We start from the raw sequence: 19,926 nt of genomic DNA, 5'->3' as shown, positions 1-19,926 counted from the left end.
AGACCCTGTACCTGCTGGTGGGATATGAAGGGCACAGCCCTGCGGAGGACAGGGCGGTGGTTTCTCACAAAATTAAAATAGAAGAGATACTTGCACACCCACATTCACAGCAGCCAAGATAGGGAAGAAGCCTCAGTGTCCATCGACGTAAGAAAAATGTGGTCTGTGCATGCGGTGGCATATTATTTAGCCTTAAAAAAGGGAGGAAAATCTGACACTTCCTGGAGCATGAACCTTGGAGTCCTTATGTTAAGGGAAATAAGCCAGCCCAAGATGACAGACACTGTATAATTCCACTAAGATAGGGTGCCGAGAGTAGTCAGACTCTCAGAGGCAGAAAAAAGGAGAGAGACTAGCCAGTCGCCTCTAGACATGTCTTAGATTGAAGCAGAAAAGCAGTGAAGAGCAGGCAATGAAGGGGCCCTCTGGGGAGCAGAACAGAGGGGGGCTGACCTGTGATGATGTTGTCAGGACTGAACGGTTGTAAATATGTCTGGTTTTTAATTTGCAGTGCTTAGTGACCCCCAAACCAGGGCCATCTATGATATCTATGGGAAGAGAGGCCTGGAAATGGAAGGCTGGGAGGTAAGAGAAACTCTGTGTCTGGTGTCCCAAGTCACTAAACAGCTGCAGGACACCCCACCTTGCACCCCACAAGCTGTGCGATGGCTTTGGGGGTGTGTGCAGATGTTCCATCTCTTCCTGGCCGTGCTTTCTGGTTGAGATTGAGCTCCAGACCTGCCTCTAACTCTGTGGACTTGGGCGAGACCACCGGCCAATCTGCCCTTGGTGTGCTCAGTCGCCCAGTGGGAGGGAAGCAGGAGAGACTACCAGTGGTTTCCTGCCAGGGGGATGGGGGGACTGCTTCTGCAAGGGGGTATTCTGTCTGCACATGCGCTGAGCCCTCTCTACCGGAGTTGATGAGTGACTACATTAGGAAGTGACTTTGTGATGTGTTGTGCGTGTGAACAAAATGGAAGCAGAGAAAAGCTGAGAACGCCTGGGCCGAGGTGGCTGCCAGGACCTCTGGCGTGCCAGCGTGTAAGAATGGCCCCAGGTGTGGTGAGTATGACAGACGGGTAGTAAGTAGACAGGAAACCGCCTCCCCAGCGCATGCGCTGTGCAGTCGCTGGACGCGGAGTGTCTCTCTCGAACTCTGCCACCGGCCAGGCTTCGCGCCGCGGGCAGGTCACCCAGCACCTTCTATGTCCATATTATCTGAAAAATGGCAAAGCTCCGGTTGAAAAGTGAACGTGAAAATTAGTTGTAAATTTGCTGTGAGACCATGTGTCAGTAAAGAAGTGTCGTTTTCATGCCCGGGAAACGTGGGTGCCTGGTGGTAAATTGACTGTTTTCCGGTCCTCAGACTTCCCTCGACGCCCTTTCAGCATTTAATCGCAAGCCTGCCTCTGCTAATTCTAGTAGGAAAATCTTCTAAAGAAAGACTTTTCTATGCAGAGTAGAGAAGCAGTGGGTCTGTCCCCCTGCTTGGTAGTGTTAGTCTCAGGCCGCGTTCCCCCAGAGCCCTGTTTGGTGCCCACACTGAGTTGTGGCTGTTGACACATAAAACATGGGAGATTGTGCAGAAAAATCGAGCCTTCTGTCTTCTCTTGAAAACTCAGGAAACCCGGTGGCCCGGTGGCTGAGTTCCCTCAGGAGGCAGTTGTCGGCAAAGCCTCAGGGTCCCACGTGCAACACCCAGCCCCTCCACTCCCTACCACCCCCCCCACCCTGCCCACCTACTGCCAGTCTGCCCCCTCCTGGCCCCGACTTTGGTGGGCACTTGTTTCCCGGCCTTTGCTTGATGGAAATAGCCTCACGGCACGTTAGTTCGTGGCAGCATAGCGGCAGGTCCTGTGGCTGAGCCTTATTTCACCCTGAAAGGAAGACAGGATCGTGTCGTCACGGCTCCCCGGCTCTCTGCCATTAAAGCTCCCTTGGTTCCTTTTTTTTCCTCTAATATTTTAATTTTCACATTGTCAGCGATTTCTTAGCAGCGATAAGCACTCTCATGTCCCTTCCACAAAAACCCCAGGAAAAAGGAGCAATACGGGCCGGTGACCGACACTGAACATTGATCAGTTGCCAGCAAGAAGGCCTGCGTAGCAAGACTGCCAGGAAGTCAGAGAGAAACTAAAATCCAGCTTAAAGCTTCAGTCGGGGAGACCTCTTCAGACAAATAGTTACTTAAATGAATCCTAAATGTATCACACTCCTCCCCCTGTCATGATCGTGGATATTCACGGAAAATGTTATTCTGTCACTTTAATTGAGGCGTTCCAACAAGGTCTAGTCTAACACATGAGGTGAAGTTACTCTTAGAAAAATAAGGCCTCCCTGTTGGCACAAGGGGTTAAGTAAGTCTCAGCCTGTGAACTCTCCACAGCCATTTCGACACGAGTTCGATCCCAGCCAGGGAGCTGCCCGCAGGGCGCAGCAGACCTCTCCTGGCTCCCCGCTGCTCCCCTCAGCAGTGTGTTTCAGCAGATCTGTCTTTTCTGCTCCCCACTCTCTCTGGTGAATCCTGTCACACACACACCCCACATCTGGCCTGTACCCCAGTTCTTGTATGCATAAATAAATAAACCTTTTAAAAAAAAAGAAAAGAAAAGAAAAATATTGTGTGGATGAGAAGATAGATTTTGGTCTATTTTAGACAGCTTTGGTTAGTTTCTGACCATGCTTCATTTCAGCATGATCATCACTCAGGGGACAATTGCCCTGTTTGTTTTTTTGGTTTTTTTTTTTTTTTTTTTTTTAGAAAGGGCAACCTAAATGTTGAATTAGTGTCAGAACTCTACAAATACTTACCCAACCAGTATCGGAAGAAGGTGCCATCGAATACGCAGAGATTACCAGAATTTCAGTCAGCAGAACCTAAAGGGGAAAAAAAATCTTCTCACGGTGTGACATGTTGGGAAGTTTTATCCAGAATTCAGCGCTCTCGGGTTTCCAGTCAAGGGCTGGGCACAGGCTTTCTGGGTGACTCCCTGCCACAGCTCTGCTCCCCTGGACCCCCTTCCGGCCCGGGTACAGCACCCCAGCGCCAAGGGGCTGCAAGGTCACGTCCTCCTGGCCGACATTGTTTAGCTTCCTATCACCAAACCGGATCATCTCCCCATTAGAAACAGCAAAACTGCACCACAGTCGTGAGCACGACCCAGGGCGGTCGCAGAGGATGCGAGAAGCTGTGGGCTCTCGGCTTGCAGGAGCCAACCTGAAGGAGATCAAGTTCCCACGGGTCAGAATTGGCTTTTTTTTTCTTGTATTGATACTAAGACTTCACTGCAGATAAACATGCCCACAAGGAAGATACCTCCCCAGATATTTGGGGGTGCCCCACTGCCAAGCACTAGAGGACGATTGAGCCTGTTACTCAGACTTAAAAGGAAGGTCACTGAACTCAGGACTACAGCTGGCATCTGCACTGCTTCCAGAAATCCCTGCAGCGGGACAGCTCGTTAACGTGTGGGCCCCACCTCGGTATCGCTTCAGGGTGGCCACTGCCTCCATCCCTAGACTGCTGGCTGTGTCTGTACACGAGCCTGTGATCCCGGGCACAGAGAATAGGGGATAGAGGACTTAGTTTGCACCCTAATGCCAGGGGTGCCCCTGACCACGAGGAGCCGGTGGTCTCCGCTGCAGCCTCTCCCTCAGGCAGTCAGTGGGCTGGAGCCCAACACAAGCCCCTTGGGGTTACAGAAAATATTGGGCCAAGTTTTCAGTCTTTTTCTTTTCAGCTTTCAGGAGGCTTTGTTACTTTCTGGCAGGATTCGAAAAGAACAAGATGCAGCCCCTTCCAACTTTATAAAAGCAGCCATGTCAGCTCGTTAGCAGAAACCCACGTTGAAAATGGAACTGGCCTCTGCTTCAGAACAGCGAGCACCCCGCTTTGAGCAGTGACCACTCTGGTGGGGTTGCTAGTGCGACCTCTGGCAGAGCTGCTGCCTCTGGCTTGGACCCCTTCACCATTCAGGTTTTGCCAGGGTCCCCTGACATTATCCGCACTTCACTTCCCGGCTCTGCCTTCAGCCTCACAGTGTCTGAGGAAGCGAGGGGGCCCCCGGGGGCTGGGCTTAGTCGGTCCTGCACAGGTGCTGACCGTTGGCTGTGTGCGATGTTAGCTCTAGCGGGAGCCTGGTGAGGGCATCCAAGGACTCTCTGTGCTGTCTTGGCAACTTAAAAAGTTCAAAATACTTCTAAAAGTGTTTTAAAATAAAAAGGTAACTAGAATATTAGACCTTTCAAACCAGTCACCTCAGGAGTCATTTCTGCACCTCAGTTTTGCTCAGTCCAAGAGGGTGTAACTTGGGAGGGTGTAACTTCCCTTAAGAGAACCATCTCTGCCTTGGAATTGTCATTGTTTCATATTGAGTTATTAGAAGAGAAAATGGTTTTGTGTGGATGTGGTTAGTTATTTTGGGGGAACTTATTTTTGAGACCGTGTTTCCTTTTTTCTATTTACTTCTTGAAAGCAGTAGTGAACAAATTTCTCAACTTCTTTTGGATAGGCCAGTTTTTATATTTTTTTTAAATTAATATATGGCTGAATAATAAAATCAGTTTGCAAAAAGCCTATAATACGTCCCCAGTTTTCTTAAAATATGTGTCCACATATATAGACAGGCATGGAAGGCACATCAGAAATCAAATGTCAGGGCCTGCCCTGGTGGCGCAGCGGTTGAGTGCAACACTGTGAAGCTGTGCACAGCCTCTGCAGCGCCAGTTCAATCCCAGCCGGCCAGTGAGGGTCCCACATGGCACAGCGGACATCTCCTGTCTCGCCCGCTGCTCTCCTCAGCAGTGTATTTCGTCAGTCTGCCTGTTCTGCTCCCCACTCTGTCTCTGGTGAATCCTCTCACCCTCCCGCGCATCTGGCCTGTACCCCAGTTCTTGTATAAATAAATAAATCTTTAAAAAAAAAATCAAATGTCAGCCTGTGAGAGGGAGTGGGGAGAACTGAACTTTTTATTGCCCGTCTGTACTGCTCTGATGTTCTGCTGTACATGTGCGTTTTTTGCATAATGTTTTAAACATTCCCCCAGTGGCTTTTTCTCATGTCACCTCGCTTTTCAGATGTTCTCTGAGCAGCCTCGGAGGCGCCCCACCCACTCTGTTCCTCACAGGCCACCCAGTCGTGGACCCTTGGCAGCCACGTGGTGACAGAGGCCCATGGTGGCTGCCGTTCCTGCCTCTCTGAAATCACACCCATACGTCCTCCCTTCATGAGTTGCTAGAAAGGTGCATGCCTGGTTTCCTCACAGATTTGACCTCATCAAGCATCCCTCAGCACTAATGGGGTCTGCCACTTGGTACCAAGTCTCACTTATACTGAAGTGTAACTGACATTGCGTCACACTTAGGAGGAAAAGCCTGTGACCCTCAAACACCCAGGCCTGCTGGCCTCACCCCCGAGGCCCAGGGAGCTGCAAGGGGTCTGTGGTGGTGGTGGCCCCTGGCCCCCAGGGAGGGTGGTGATGCCATCACCCACGCCTACGCGGGGACAGCTCTGCCTTCATCTTGATACTTCACTCGTTAGGAATTTAAACTGTGGGACTTTGTGAGATTCCTGCAGCCTCAGAGATGTTAAAATGAAGAAAACAATGCTCAAGTTTCTGGAGGCTGGGGAAAGCAGGACCTTGGTTTGGTGCCGGCGGCAGAGCCAGGGAGGTGGGACGAGAGCCTGGCCTCTCAGGGGCCAGCTGTCTGGTGGGATAGTCAGTGCGTCCTCTAGTCCCCTGAGTCCTGACCAGAGGAAGGGTGGGCTCTGGGCAGGCCACCAGTGGACAGCAGCCCCTAGGGGCTGCCTCCCTTTCCTGGTTCTTACTGTGTCCTCTCGACTCTGCCCGCAGGTTGTGGAAAGGCGTAGAACACCTGCTGAAATCAGGGAAGAGTTCGAGCGCCTGCAGAGAGAGCGGGAAGAAAGGAGACTGCAGCAACGAACCAACCCCAAGGTAGGCCGGCCGTTCAAGGAGGCCTGTCGCAGGCTTGTTTCCCGGGGGCAGGTCTGAATGAATTGGGTGCCAGTGGGTTTTTTACAGCAATGAGTTACAAAATCAGAGGGAACAGAATTTTCCCTGTCTCAGAATGGTCTCTTTCTGGAAAGCAGCTCCCTGAGCGCTACCAGCAAAGCTGCTGCTGAGCCTGGAAGGAAAGAGACAAAACCAAGCCATGGTTTGCCAGGAAGCCAAGTAGACGTTACAGAAAGGTGCGCGCCTCACGCCCTTTTCCGTAGGCACCCCGCGCAGTCCTGGGCGGGTGGGAATGGGGTCGAGGAGGATTTGGAGTGCCTGCAAAAGGTTTGGGACCGACCGCAATGATTGTACCTCGCATCCGTCACCCCACATAGGACTGTGACCCCTGTCACCGGGCTGCTTCGACAGGTTTAGGCCACCGACCCCCTCCGACGGGCATGAGCTCCCCATGGAGCCGGAGTCTTGTGATTCAGCGACCACCTGCGTCTGTGTTACTTTGGCCTGTGTCTGTTCTTCTTCCTTTGGTTGGCTAGGGGAGCAAATTGTGGCAGAAGTGCCCCAGCCCTGTGGCAAACAGGCCCTCCCTCCAGCGGGGATGCCTGTCGCGCTGAGTAGCTAACCGAAGGGCGGTCCTGTCTGACCATGTTTAACCCGGGGCTCTGGTGAGCAGGCGCCAGCCATTCGGGATAACCTGGCAGCTAAAAACTGCCAGGGAAGGGAAAAAGCAGTGCTAGCTTATAACCGGGAGCATGACGATACACACTTCTGATTGAATCAGTTCTGGAAAATGGATTTTTTTACAACACATCCCTTCCCCCGCACTGAACGGACCTTTTATATTCAGAACACGCCCATCCGTAATCATCCTACGCTTCCAAGTGGCACTATGAGTGCCACACAGGCCTTTCTACCCGCCCTCCCTGGCAACAGCTGGTGGCTTAAGGGAGGGTTACTTTTGGATCAGGTGGAGAGAACCTGACAGAATCAGCACCTGGATGAGGCTTGTCAGGGAGCGGCGATCCCTGGGATCCCTGGAGATCTCAGCGTCCTGAACGCTGCTGGCAGCTTCCCTTCTGGGACTTCCCAGCAGGGGGTCCAGGCTACTACCCTGGGGGTCTGGTTTGAAAGCTGCTGCTGGCAGAGGGAGGCGAGAGTGGAGGGGCTGGGGGAGCAGGCAGTAACTTTGGTGTCTGCACTCTTAGTGCCTCAGCCGTGGTGTCTAGTCACTGGGAGCGCCTGGCATCTCTCGTGTGGCCTTCCTGCCAGAGTCCGTACCACTTACAACAGTACCGCCTCAGGGTCGTCAGACTGCGTCAGCGGGCTTCCCCCACAGGCACATCCCAGGGGCCTCGATGAAGCCGCAGGGCTTCTTATCACTGTCACCGCCTCTGCATTATATTGGACGAAAGTAAGCACCCAGGCCAGCGCAGGAGCCCGAGCACTGAGCAAGGGTGTGCCCTCCAGCAGCCGTGCCTCACTGCAAGGCCTTCTGGCCACTCCCCTTCAGTGTCACACTGTTCTTCCAACGGACGTGCACGGAATGTCTTTATTCCCCCTGTCATAACAGTGCCTGCCATCGTCACAACGGGTGCATTTATATTTAGTAAATCTGAAATTTTTGACAGATTTAATTGACTCTTCCTTCTATGTCATAATATTCTTTTTTTTTTTTTTCCTGGCATAGAAGAACTGGGGTGCAGGCCAGAGATGCGAGGAGTGAGAGGATGCACCAGAGACAGAATGAGGAGAAGAACAGGCGGATACTCTGAAATCCACTGCTGAGGGGAGCAGCAGGGAGACAGGAAAGGTCTGCTGAGCCATGTGGGTAGCTCCCTGGCCGGGATGGAACTCAGGCTGTAGTGACGGCAGTGAGACTCCACCCCTAGGCCACCAGGAGGCCCTGTCGTAGTATTCTTAATTGAGAACAATACTCTCAATTCTAAATTTTTTCATTTTGAAATACGTATTTTTGCCCAGGTATTTTCACAAGTATTCTCTCTTTTTTTTTTTTTTTTTTTTTTGCCTCCGGAGTATTTTTCTTTGACAAATCTTTTATAAATTGTCCTTTTTAAATAGTCTTTATTTATGATCTCTTGATCATAAATTCAATCAAATTTAGATGCTACAAGACTGTAGGCAAGCCTTTTCAATTTCATTCCATTCCAGCACAGTATAACTTTTATATAATTAAAAAGGACAGGTACACCTAGATTCTTACCAATAATTGAAATATTCCAAAATGCCATTATGGAATTTCAAAATGAAGTAAACTGAGCTCTCTTCATTTTCTGTGTTCAGTTTTTCCCTCCTCAAGAGATCAATTTCAGGATATTCCTGGTTACATACTTTGTTTCAGTGATTGCAATTCATTAAATATTTTAAAGCTGCAGGGTTGACTGTCTTGCTCTAAAGGACTTCTCCCGAGGCACCAGCTGCTCACACACCTCCGTGCCCTGCCGCACACATTCCTTCCTCTGGAGCAGCTGCTCGGCAAGTTACTCCGTTACTCTGGCCACGCGAACATGTCTGTACATTTAACAGCCCAGCATCGTGTTCCACGGTAGCCGCTCACCACTTGTTTGACAGTTACACATGACTTGGGCACTGGGCTTCATGCTGAGGCTGCTTCTGCTCCGCAGATGTGACTTATTGAGAGCACGTAGCCTCGGCCACCCTGTCCTTCTCTGAAGTCGGCATTTGAGGATCAGATCACAGACAACCTAGAACTTTTGATCTGAGTTTACAAAACATTAATAATGATGTCAGGTATTTCAGCTTCAAGAAACTCCATTTTTAATTATTTTCTGTCTGAAGCCCTGGCTGCTACAGGGCTCAGACCAGCAGTGTTAGCGCCTCTGCCACGAGCACCGCACACCCGCCCACCACTGTGCCATTCACCAGCACGTGACACCCCAGAGTGGACAGATGAGTGGCATCAACACAGAAGCCTGCCATGTACTGTCATATACCTGGCACGGTCTTCTTAAGAGAAAAGCATGTGGAGAAGAGGCTGGCTCTTCTCAGCACATCTTGAGGCCTGGTTTTCATTTGGTTGCACTTAGCACTATGGGTGGTCAGTGTTAATATTTTGTGTAATTCATCAGCTTTTTGAGAAAATGGAGACTTAGTGCCATTAGTGGGCAGAAGGCGAGCCACCCCAGGACCCCCAGGCCTGCCTGTATTGAAGTTCTCTTGCTGATGGCCTAGGGGTTGAGTCTCAGTGCTATCCCTGCGATGGCTTGAGTTCAATCCCCAGCCAGGGAGCTGACCCACAGGGCACAGCAGCCCTCTCCTGTCTCACCCACTGCTCCCCTCAGCAGTGTATTTCAGAGTATCTGCCTGTTCTGCTCCCCACTCTGTGTCTGGTGCATCCTCTCACCCCCTGCACCTCTGGCCTGTGCCCCAGTTCTTGTATGCATAAATAAGTAAAAATAAAACCTTTAAAAAATAAAATTCTCTTATTTATTTAAGAGAGGTTTATGCTCTAGAGTGAGTTTTACCTTGATGGGGCGCATGGCAGGACCTAATTAGAGCAGGCAGGTTTGGGGGTCTTGGGGCCCCCTGCTGTGCCCACTAACTGTACTTTGTTCTTCTATGACCCATACACGATGTTTAATCGTTGCTACCCAAAAAGTTTATCAAGAAAGGAAACAAACATTTCCCTCAAAAAAATAGCAAAAACAACCCCTGTAGGTTTCTATCAGTAGTTGCCAGATGTGCCTTCTGCCTGTTTTTGTGGGACCTGTGAGCTAAGAATGGCTTTTCTATTTTTTTTTTTTTTTTTAAGATTTATTTATTTATTTATACAAGCACTGGGTACAGTCAGAGCACGGGAGGGTGAGAGAATTCACCAGAGCCAGAGCGGGGAGCAGAGCAGGCAGAAGGACCAAAGTACACTGCTGAGGGGAGCAGCGGGTGGCAGGAGAGGTCTGCGCTCCATGTGGGACCCTCGCCCGGTGGCCGGGGAGCAGCCGGGGATCTAAGCGGAGACTGCGGCCAGCAGAGACTGCAGAGACTGCTGTCAGCTTTGTAACCCAGCGCTCAACCACTGCGCCACCGGGGAGGCCCGCTTTTCTATTTTTAAATGGCAAAAAAAACTCAGGAAGAATATTTTGAGACATGACAACTATGTGAAATTCAGGCTTCAAAGTCAGTGAGGAAGGCCTTACTAGAGCAGTTGGGTCTAGTCCTTGGCTGGACCACAGGCTGCTTTCCCACAGCAGGCAGAGACGGAGGCCCCGACGCCTCGGTGCTGTCACCCTTCACAGGCAAAGTGCCGTGTCCTGACTACCTTGCACAGGAGACAAGGAGAACCCTGGCAAGAGCGTCCGGGCTGCTCTCCGGCGCCACCTGCTTCGGGACAGGCGGACACCATCTCCGACACCGAGAGCTTCCTGGAGCGTGGCTGACCAGTGGCCCCCAGCCTAGCAAGTCACAGGCCATGGCCTCAGCCACCTGCCTGTTGCGCCAGTGGGCAGCAGCACCTGAAGCCTCCCCACCAGCTGAGACTAGGCATTAGCTGCGCACAGCTACCAGACATGCAGGCACTAGAACAGGGGTGTTACTCACCTCGCACCTGGAAAGAAATGGGAGAAGAGGGTTGTCATTGTCATCTCCTAAGCCGCCACGTGGCCCACACACCATTAGCTCCCAGGAGGCCAGAGGCTAGAAGTGCAAGGTGCAAGCGTAGCCACCACGCCCTCTCATCAGCTGTTGATGGTGACTATTGATGATGGTGACAACTTAAATTAAAAAGGACAATCTGGGTTAGTCGCTAAAGCCACCAAAACAGGGTTAACTGATACTATCATGGATGTACCCACACCCTCCAAGCTTCTCTGCCTGCCCGCTCTCGCTACCAGGTGCCCACAGGCTCAGCCCTCTCCTGCTCCCGGTCTTTCTTCAGGAGTCCTCTCTTCAGGGCCAAAGAGAAGCTCCTCCCAAAATGAAAGTGACCTGTGTATTGATTGGGGTGGGGGGGGGGCGGTTTCCAGGTGTATACATCTTTCAAAACTCACTGTATGCTTCTCACGGGTGTAGTTTATATTATATGCCGCAGTAAAGTTTGTTTTGTTTTAAAAAATGGGCTGCAGAGAATTTAGTACAAGTGTCTGTGGTCGTGTTTCTGTAGGTGGGATTAAGATATATCCCATTTGCAAAGTTAGGACAGTGAAGTAATAAATGGTGATCTTTCTGAGTAAGGAGTTTTATCACTCAGCAAGATTCCAGCTTAGTATTTTGTGAGAGCATGGTCTGTTTCTCATGACGTAATTCTCAAGCATGTGGGGCAGTTTTTTAAACCTCCATTGACTCATTATTCATTTTGTTTGCACTTCTCTGCTGAGGTGTTTTTATGTCTTTGAGTCAGAAGGTGGTTGTGCAGCGGAAGACTATGGAGGAGAATGTTGGCTCCGTGTACTAGTTTCTAGGTTCTGTGCACTTGTGCTTTAAATTGGGGATGATCTGTAGAGCTGTGAGATGCTTCTGTTTGGTCTCTAAAAACCAGATTGTGTAACTTGACCTTCTCCCCAGTACTTGTTTTGGGTGCGTCATTGGCCTGCGACAGGGCCCACTTCTGGCCTTGCAGGTCGGGGGCTCTGCCGTTGGTCTTGTGAGCTGTGACATTCGCGCCCGAGGGCCTCCTATGACGTCTGCCAACGCCCACCAAGCCACGCTGGGACCACATGTGGTGTTGCCTTCCATCCCACAGCTGGCCCCCACTCTGTGCTGATGGCCTGTTTCTCTGCCCCAGGGGACCATCAGTGTGGGCATCGATGCCACTGACCTTTTTGATCGCTATGAGGAGGAGTACGAAGATGTGTCCGGAAGTGGCCTTCCGCAGATTGAAATCAACAAGATGCACATATCCCAGTCCATCGAGGTAAAGGGGCACCCTCCTGGGGGCAGGTCAGGGAACGAGGCATGACGGGCAGCTGGCCACGTCCACTCAGGCTCACCTCATCTCTATTTATGAAAGCGCTGCAATTAGCCACTAGAGAAAAGGTGGAAGCACTGCGGTCACGGCCTTGGTGGTGACTGCTCGGCCGACACGCCTGGCAGGAGTTCCAGAGCCCTCAGCCCGCCAGGTCTCGGGGCTCACACTCGTGCTAGTGGTCATGTCTGGGAGACGCAGAAGCCCAAGGTCAGGGTGACTTTAGGAGAGAAAGCAGACCTCGGGGGTGACGCCATGACACCCCCCTGGGTGCACGCTGTTTGGAGGGGCAGGGTCTGGCCTTCCCGGAGGGTGACTTTATAGCAAGTCTGTGCTGTGTGTCCTCAGATGCATCAGTCTAGAACCTGACATCCTGCCCTGGGGAAACTCGCCCCTCTGGGTGCTTGGGGAGTCTGTATAGCTGTAGGAAGGCTGTCGGGTCCCTTTCCTAACACCTGTGGCGAGAAAGGGCAGATAGGCCAGGTGTCCGCAAGGAAAGCACCTGCTGATGTGCCTGCAGGCCGGCGCCGCAGTGCCCGAGGTGCCAGTGCATTTGCAATGGCGGTGTTGAGGGTGCTGGGGTAGCTGCACTCAGGCCTTGTGCTTCTGGCGCATGTCACGCTGCTCTCCTGTGCTTTCCTGTGCCTCAGTGCCTTTGTTACCAACAAATGTCATTTCCAGGCACCTCTGACAGCTACAGACACAGCCATCCTTTCTGGAAGCCTGTCAACCCAGAACGGGAACGGAGGGGGCTCCATCAACTTCGCACTCAGGCGGGTCACTTCTGCGAAGGGGTGGGGAGAGGTGAGTGTCACCCGGCTGCCTGGGGCCTCTTCTCTGAACACTCGTACTCTAGAAGCTAAACCCTCCGTGAGGGGCTGTCCCCATGAGAAAGCCATTCTCATGTCTAAGGAGTCCTCTGAGTCAGCCAAGCTCAGGGTTAGGGTAGAACAAGATTTCCTAGAGATGCCAACTTCTGGAAATCGAGCCTCCAGAAACTCAGCAGTTTATTCCCTTTAAGCAAAAACCTGTCGGCTTTTCCCTTTTTCCTGCACGACTCAGAAGGCGGTGCCTGTGGGATGCACTGGCCCACTCACTGGAGGTCATTTAGCAGCCTGTTCTGCTGCGCAAATGGAGCTGCATCCAATTAATATTGAAGAGTTGCCTTGAAAGTCACTCAGACTGGTAAATGAGGCAGCTAGGGCGGCTGACTTCCAAGGCTGAGTGCAGAACCACTGATGGGTTTCCCATTAGATCCCTGAGAACCATCTCCAGTCGCCCATGAGGCCGCCCGACAGAGAAGCCAAATGCCGGGGGACAGGGCCGGGCCCCCCGGCTCCCCCACAGGCACTGGCCTCTGCACAGGCTGGGGCAGGCAGAGGCCAGCTCTGACCCAAGCCAGGGGCAGGCCGCGTTGTCTTTGAGAGATCCTTCCTGCTCCGTGCCGCCTTTGCACCTGGAAGTCGCCTTCTGCCCTCGGCAAAGGCTCGCCTGAGATACGAGAATCCTCACCCCGTACTTTCAGAGCCTGGTGCAGGCCGGAGCATTGGACTCAGTGCAAGAATCGTAACCTCAGGGACATACCAAGACCTGGGAGGCTGCTCTGTGATACCCCACCATTAATACTTTTCTTGTTCTCTTTTGAGCAGCTTGAATTTGGAGCTGGGGATCTGCAGGGCCCTTTATTTGGCCTCAAGCTGTTCCGTAATCTCACACCAAGATGGTAAATACAAAGAGATAAGTCCTCTCCGATGGTCTCTGTGGGTTGGGAGAACAGAACCTGTGTGTTCTGTCTGTCCAGGTCGTCTGAGTGGCCGGGTCTGCCCCCCAGGCCGCTGAGCACAGGTCTGCAGCCCTGGCGTGGGGCCTGGCCCTGCCGCGTTGCAGGGGTGCTGGGTCGGCTCTGCCTCTGTCCTGCCCGGCCAGCTCTGGCCTGTGTGGTCAGCAGTGCCCTCCAGGTGGGGGGAGCCATATCTGTGAAATACCTGTGACCTCTGGGTGGGTCCTCGTCCCAGCAAAAGTACATGTCCATGCTCGTTAAAGTACTGGGATCAGCAGAGGAGGCTGGTCGGGAGACAGCCCGGCCATCAGACAGGGTCCACGTGCTGCGGCCCAGAGCCCTCCCCGTCTGCGGGGTGGACGGGTTGTGGTTCTGGGAAAGACCAAATGCTTTGCTGCCGGCCCCAACTGCCGAAGCCAAAGTGCAAAGGACAGGAATTGAACCTGTATATGCACTGTCATTACGAGATTTGCTGGCAGGCTTGAGAAGGGCTAAGCATCCTGCACCTCCTCTCTCACCGCTGCTGGCAGGGAGTTAGACAGAGACAGTCTGCTATCAGCGAGCGGGCTTTCTCTCCATGCTTGACAACTTCTGGATGCCCCGTCTCCCCGGCAGCTCCCCCGCATACTGGCATCTGGATTTAGAGCACTTCACTCCTGGGGTAGCTGAGTCTCTGGCAAAAATGACGTCCATTACTCTCCCAGGCACTTCCAGGACTGGGAAGCTCGCTCAGAGCTCACAGGTCATAGGTCAAACTGTGCACGTGCAGATTCCTAAACTGTGCGGTGCCCTAGTCACCCCTCCCTAGACATGTCAGTGTTGATCCTGGATCTGCCTGGAGCATCACAGCTTGGGATTGGCCCCTATAGTGCTGGTTCCTGCCCCCACCCCATACTGACTGGCCTGGGTCCTCAAGAGGGCCCTGGGCACCCAGGTCGTGGTGAAGACTGCACACACGTAGGAGACCCTTCCACAGGGAAGCCAAGTGGCCCTTACATTCTGGCTGCATCTGTCCTTTGCAGGTCTAGAAGTTGAATTTTGTCAGTGCCCAGAGTAGATCAGATCTGAGAACGCAGCCCTCTAAGCAAGGGTGCCAGCTCGTTGCTGCAGGCCATCTGCTCTTCACACACCCACATCCGAGGCCTGGTGTCTGCAAGTCCAAGCTAGTGACCAGAAGGTCAGCTGCTGAGTGGATGAACTCACCCCACGGGTGGTTCTCCATGTGGTACCTGCCTTGCCAGTCTCCTAGTCTGTCTGTCCAAGTCTTTCTGCTCTCTGGCAAAGAAGGAATCTCATTCTTCATATTTGAATTGTTGTAAATATCAGCCTGTAACTGGAAATTCTGGGGTGACATTTAGCTCTTCCTGCTTGCCTCCCCTGACCCCAGTGTGCTAAAGCACAAAAATGTAGCTATTAACCAGTGCCACTTGAGTAGGAGGTAAGAGAAGATACGGGAGGAAGGCGTTAACGCAGAATTCATTTGGAAAGTGCTTGCTGGAAGTGTGTTGGGTAAAAGCAGTGTGACCAGAGTTATAATATTTATAGCTGCTTTTAATAGCAAAAGCAGAGCTTAGAAAGGAAAGAACCTAATCCAGGCAATGGACTGAATCGGGGTGTTGACTAGAGGCACCTGTTCGCTCACCTGCACCACCTGGCCTGCAGTGGTGTGGATGCCTGCCGCTGAAGTGAAATACCCCTTTCAACCAGAAGATGGGGCTGACTCCCTGGGAACAAGCCTCAGGCCCGGCTGGGAACAGTTTCCTGGACCAGCTTCTCTAAGCTTCAGCTCACAGGTGTGGGCAGCCTCAGAGATGTGCTGACGCCCAGACCCCCACCCAGAAATCCACCCACAGTCTGGGTGGGCCTGCGTGTGTGGCTCTGAAAATGTGGCGTCAGAGTCGCCTCTTAACAGGCCCATGGCACCACACCTGGGCCTTCGGGGCGGGCCCGTCAGCATCAGGTCCAGCTGTGATCAGCTCTGTGCAGCCCCCAGGAGCCCCAGGAGGTTCTGACCTGCTTCAGGATTGGCTCTCCCAGCTTGGGAACGCAGGCTTGACACGGGGCCTGCTGCTCTGGTGGGGGTGTGGGGCCTGGAAAGATCCCACAGGCCCCCCTGCAGGTGGGAACCTGGTCTCCCTGCCGGGAGCTGGCCAGGCCTGGCCGGAAGGGAGGACGAGGGGGTGCTGAGCCGGGTGTCACCCAGGACCCTCTCCGTCTGTGCCCCCAGCTTTGTGACGACAAACTGTGCCCTGCAGTTTTCGTCCCGCGGCATTCGGCCCGGCCTCACCACCGTGCTCGCCCGCAACCTGGACAAGAACACCGTGGGCTACCTGCAGTGGCGGTGGGGCACCCAGTCGGCCATGCACACGAGCATCGTCCGGGACACCAAGACCAGCCACTTCACCGTGGCCCTGCAGGTGGGCCCCCCGCGCGGCCCTGCCCAAGCCCAGGTGCCCGTGGCCCAGAGGAGCAGGCCGAGCGCCCCCGGGGAAGTGACGTGCTGCTGTCCCGGGCTCCCGGCGCTGGGGCCCAAAGTGCTAGGCACAGTGCCTTCCTGTCCTGGGGTGGGAGAGGCTGAGACCCACGTGGCCGGGCACAGGGCACCCTCCTCTGCTTGCCCACAGCTGTCCCATGGGTGCAGGAGCCGCTCTGCACAAGTCCTGTGTGTCGTGAGTTGGAAAGCGGGGCTTTTAGGTGAACTCTCCCCTGGTGAAGTACTGGTGGCAGCCTGGTCTCCCCGCGCTTGCTGCGCCTGTCCGTGAGCCCTGCCGGAGAGGCCCTGCCTCCTCCCCGGGCTCGGGACTAGCCCGCCTCCCCTGCCCTGTCTTCTCAGCTTGGGATCCCTCACTCCTTCGCACTGATCAGCTATCAGCACAAATTCCAAGACGACGAGCAGACGCGCGTGAAAGGCTCTCTCAAGTAAGTGCTGGCCCGCCCGCCCGGAGCGCACCTGCGCGGAGCCGCCCTGCTCACGCCCCAGCCCGGGAAAGCCGGGTCCCGTGGCAGAACTGAATCTTGGCGTCCCGGGGAGGGGAGGCCCAGAAGAGGACCCGGCCTGTGCACCACTAAGGGGTGGGGGTGCTGCCGGCATGCTGCTCACTGCCCCCCCGCTCCCTCCCCTGCAGGGCGGGCTTCTTCGGGACGGTGGTGGAGTACGGAGCAGAGAGGAAGATCTCCAGGCACAGCGTCTTGGGCGCGGCCGTCAGCGTTGGCGTCCCGCAGGGCGTTTCTCTCAAAGTCAAGTAAGCTGAGTCCACCCGGGATCTCCTGGGCATGTGCAAAGGGCAGGCTGTCCGCGGTCCCCGAGGCAGCAAGGTCGGAGTCTCTGTTGAGGAGCTTCCGCATGCCCTCCGCCCTCCCTCAGGGCCTGACGCACCACAGGTGCCCCACGCACCCCTCTGCCCCACTCCGGCCGCACGCCAAGCGCCATCTTGTTTGCATCCACAGGCCTGCCCGCAGGGCACAGCCTTTTCTCTGGCCAGGCCTTCCTTCCCGCCCTCAGCCCCTCGGCGCAAGGGTCCCGGGCTTGTTCTGCAGTCACCTGGCTGGCAGGTGGCTTCTACGTGGTGGTGTCACCGGAAGGCCGGGTCCTCTCTGTCCAGCTCGCTCCCCCGGTGGGCTCATCGAGCCCGAGGTTTCTGGGACCCTTGTGCCTTGGTGACCTCATGTTTATAGCTCTGCCCTGGCCGCCGACCTCCGGCTTCTGTGTCCAGCTCCCCTCCCGAATCTTTTCCTGGGTCTCCAACAGCATCTCACGCGCCCCGCCCCGTCCCCGCCCCCCCCCCCCCCCCCCCGGACTCGCAGCCCTTCCACGCGTGCTCCCTGCAGACGGGGACGCGGTCCTTCCCGTCCTGTGCAGAAGCTTCGTGTTCCCCTTGACAGCTCCGTTTCCCGCACCGCCCGTTTAAGGTGTCCCTGAGGCCTCTCGGCTGCACTCTGGCCGCCAGTCTCTTGGGGAGTATAGCATAAGCTCCTGGACAGGAAGTCCCCTGCAGCGCCAGCCAGGTCAGGATGACGGACAGCCTGTGTCGGAAATGACAGCTGCTCTGACCGCAAGCGCGGAGGGCGCTCTGCCAGCTGCTGAGAAAGGCGTGCCCAGGTCTCCGCTGGCTGCGGAACCGATTCTTCCTTTGCCACATCTGCTTCCTGTGCTTCCCCTCAATAAGCCTCTTTCCCTGGCGTCTCTTATCTGATGGGACTGTGGCGCCCCCGCCATTCGCTTTGCGATTCCAGCTCACCTCTCTCCGCCTTGCGTGCTCGGCCTGTCGCCGGGTGTGGCTTCACTGACAGCAGGCGGTGGACGTGGCGTTTACGGCCTCATGACCCTCGTGTGCCGTTCCTTTCATTAGCGGGGGTGTGGGGTGCGGTGACACCCAAGGTGACAGTGGGACAGTTGGATTGGGCCCGCTGCTTTGTGGCTTGTTTTCTGTTCCCTTCTAGCGTTTCGTTCCTCTGACACTCACCTTCTGCAGCCTTTTATATTGTTTTTAACCTTCTGTTTTATTTTTTTTAATTTTCTGTTTTAATTTTCTGCTGACTTCTTAGCTGTGCTTCTTTGCAATGCTTTGTTTTAGTGGTTGCTCTAGAGAATACAGTGCTAACCTTTCATTGCTAATGTTTTATTAATTCATGTAAAACGGAGGGGCCTCGCCTGCCCCCTATCCCCACCCAGGTCCCTTATGTTGCAATTGTGTGTTACCCCATCGGCATATATTATAATCCCCCCGTGGTGTTAAAAGTTAAAAGTTAATAGTCATATGTGTTGTAAAAAATTTAAAGGGGGAAGTATTATGTTTTACCGACTTTTTTTATTAAAAAGATTTATTTATGCATACAAGAGCTGGGGTACAGGCCAGAGATGTGGGGGGTAAGAGGATGCACCAGAGACAGAGTGGGGAGTAGAACGGGCAGATCCACTGAAATGCACTGCTAAGGGGAGCGGTGGGGAGACAGGAGAGGTCTGCTGTGCCCTGTGGGTAGCTCCCTGGCCGGGGATCGAACTCAGACTGCAGTGGCTGCAGATAGCTTCATAGTGCTGAGACTTAACCCCTTGCACCAGCAGGGAAGCCTGTGTTTTACCCACTTTTTAAAGAACCATTTCCAGTGTTCCTTATTCCTTTCTAAAAATCCAAGTGTCCTTGTGGGATAAGTTCTTTACCCTATAGAACTTGCTTTAGCTTTTCTTGCAGTGTGGTGTTTATTCTCCCTTCCTTCTGCTTCCATACTGTATTAATATACCGTCTTATCTGCGTGGTTCTCCCAGCGCCTCTCCATTCTGGCTCCAGTCCTCCTGCTGGCCAGTGCCTGAGAGGCTGTTCCCACACCTGGGCCGCGTGCACAGTGTAGCCGTGGGACAGACTGGCCAGCAGGAGACGCTCTGCAGAAGCTCCTCGGCATGCTGACTTTGGAATCTTTGCAAACCTCTTCCCGACAGATCCGCAGTGTGCCTATCTGCAGGGTCCCTGGGGGCGTGTCCGCTCTGGCTCATTAGTTCGCACTCCTCCTGCTTGGCAGGCCTGCTTTGCCCAGGAGGGCAGCAGGCAGCGGGGCCTTCCTCATAACAGACACCAAGGCAGTGGGCACACTCGGGAAGAGGGACCCAGCAAGGAGCGTGGCTGGTGACCCCGGCTGGCCTCTGGGCCCCACGGCAGATGCTGTGTGCAGAGGCCTCCTTGGGGCCGTCGCCTCCTCCAGGAAGCCTGGCTCACACTGGGCATGGTACTCGCTTTTGCTTCCAGGTTAAACAGGGCCAGTCAGACTTACTTCTTCCCCATCCACCTGACGGACCAGCTCCTGCCCAGCGCCGTGTTCTACGCCACCGTGGGGCCCCTCGTGGTCTACTTTGCTATGCACCGCCTCATCATCAAGCCGTACCTGAGGGCTCAGAAAGAAAAGTGAGTTCACTGGACACTCAGTGTCTCAGTTTCTCGTTTTGAAGTGGGGGCAATGGTGGTCGCCCCTGACCGTGGGTCACTAGGAGTATCGGATGCACGGGGCCGGCTTGGCGTGGGCTCACCTGTGAGCTGCTCCAGGTGATGGCCGCTGGCAGCGCCGCTAAATGCAGACTGCGACCACGAGAAGCAAAATGCTTTCCCTTTTACCGTTCCGACCGTTTCTTGTCCTGGCACTGCGTTGGGGAATGGATTTGGAGTTCTTCGTGGGGGCCTGTGTTAACTGCAGAAGTCTCAGAGATGTGACCTCTTGGGGTGTTTTGTAGACAGTCCATCAGGGCCCAGCAT

General features: G+C 54.0%; 1 protein-coding gene across 1 annotated transcript in view; it reads left to right on the top strand.

Annotated features, from left to right (window-relative positions):
• Positions 1-19,926, top strand: part of DNAJC11 (DnaJ heat shock protein family (Hsp40) member C11) — a 39,941-nt gene that overhangs the window by 17,239 nt on the left and 2,776 nt on the right. The window contains exons 3-11 of the mRNA XM_037501134.2: positions 512-585; positions 5,853-5,954; positions 11,728-11,856; positions 12,589-12,711; positions 13,557-13,630; positions 15,915-16,104; positions 16,521-16,606; positions 16,813-16,929; positions 19,426-19,581. Of these exons, the coding sequence (XP_037357031.1) occupies positions 512-585; positions 5,853-5,954; positions 11,728-11,856; positions 12,589-12,711; positions 13,557-13,630; positions 15,915-16,104; positions 16,521-16,606; positions 16,813-16,929; positions 19,426-19,581 (1,051 nt within the window). The remainder of the gene's footprint in view (positions 1-511; positions 586-5,852; positions 5,955-11,727; positions 11,857-12,588; positions 12,712-13,556; positions 13,631-15,914; positions 16,105-16,520; positions 16,607-16,812; positions 16,930-19,425; positions 19,582-19,926) is intronic.

This window comes from Talpa occidentalis, unplaced genomic scaffold, assembly GCF_014898055.3.
Source record: "Talpa occidentalis isolate TD23 unplaced genomic scaffold, MPIMG_talOcc4v2.1 talOcc4.9, whole genome shotgun sequence".
NCBI lineage: Eukaryota > Metazoa > Chordata > Mammalia > Eulipotyphla > Talpidae > Talpa > Talpa occidentalis.
The sequence above is the reverse complement of the archived record's forward strand: the minus strand, read 5'-3'. Positions and strand labels throughout refer to the sequence as shown.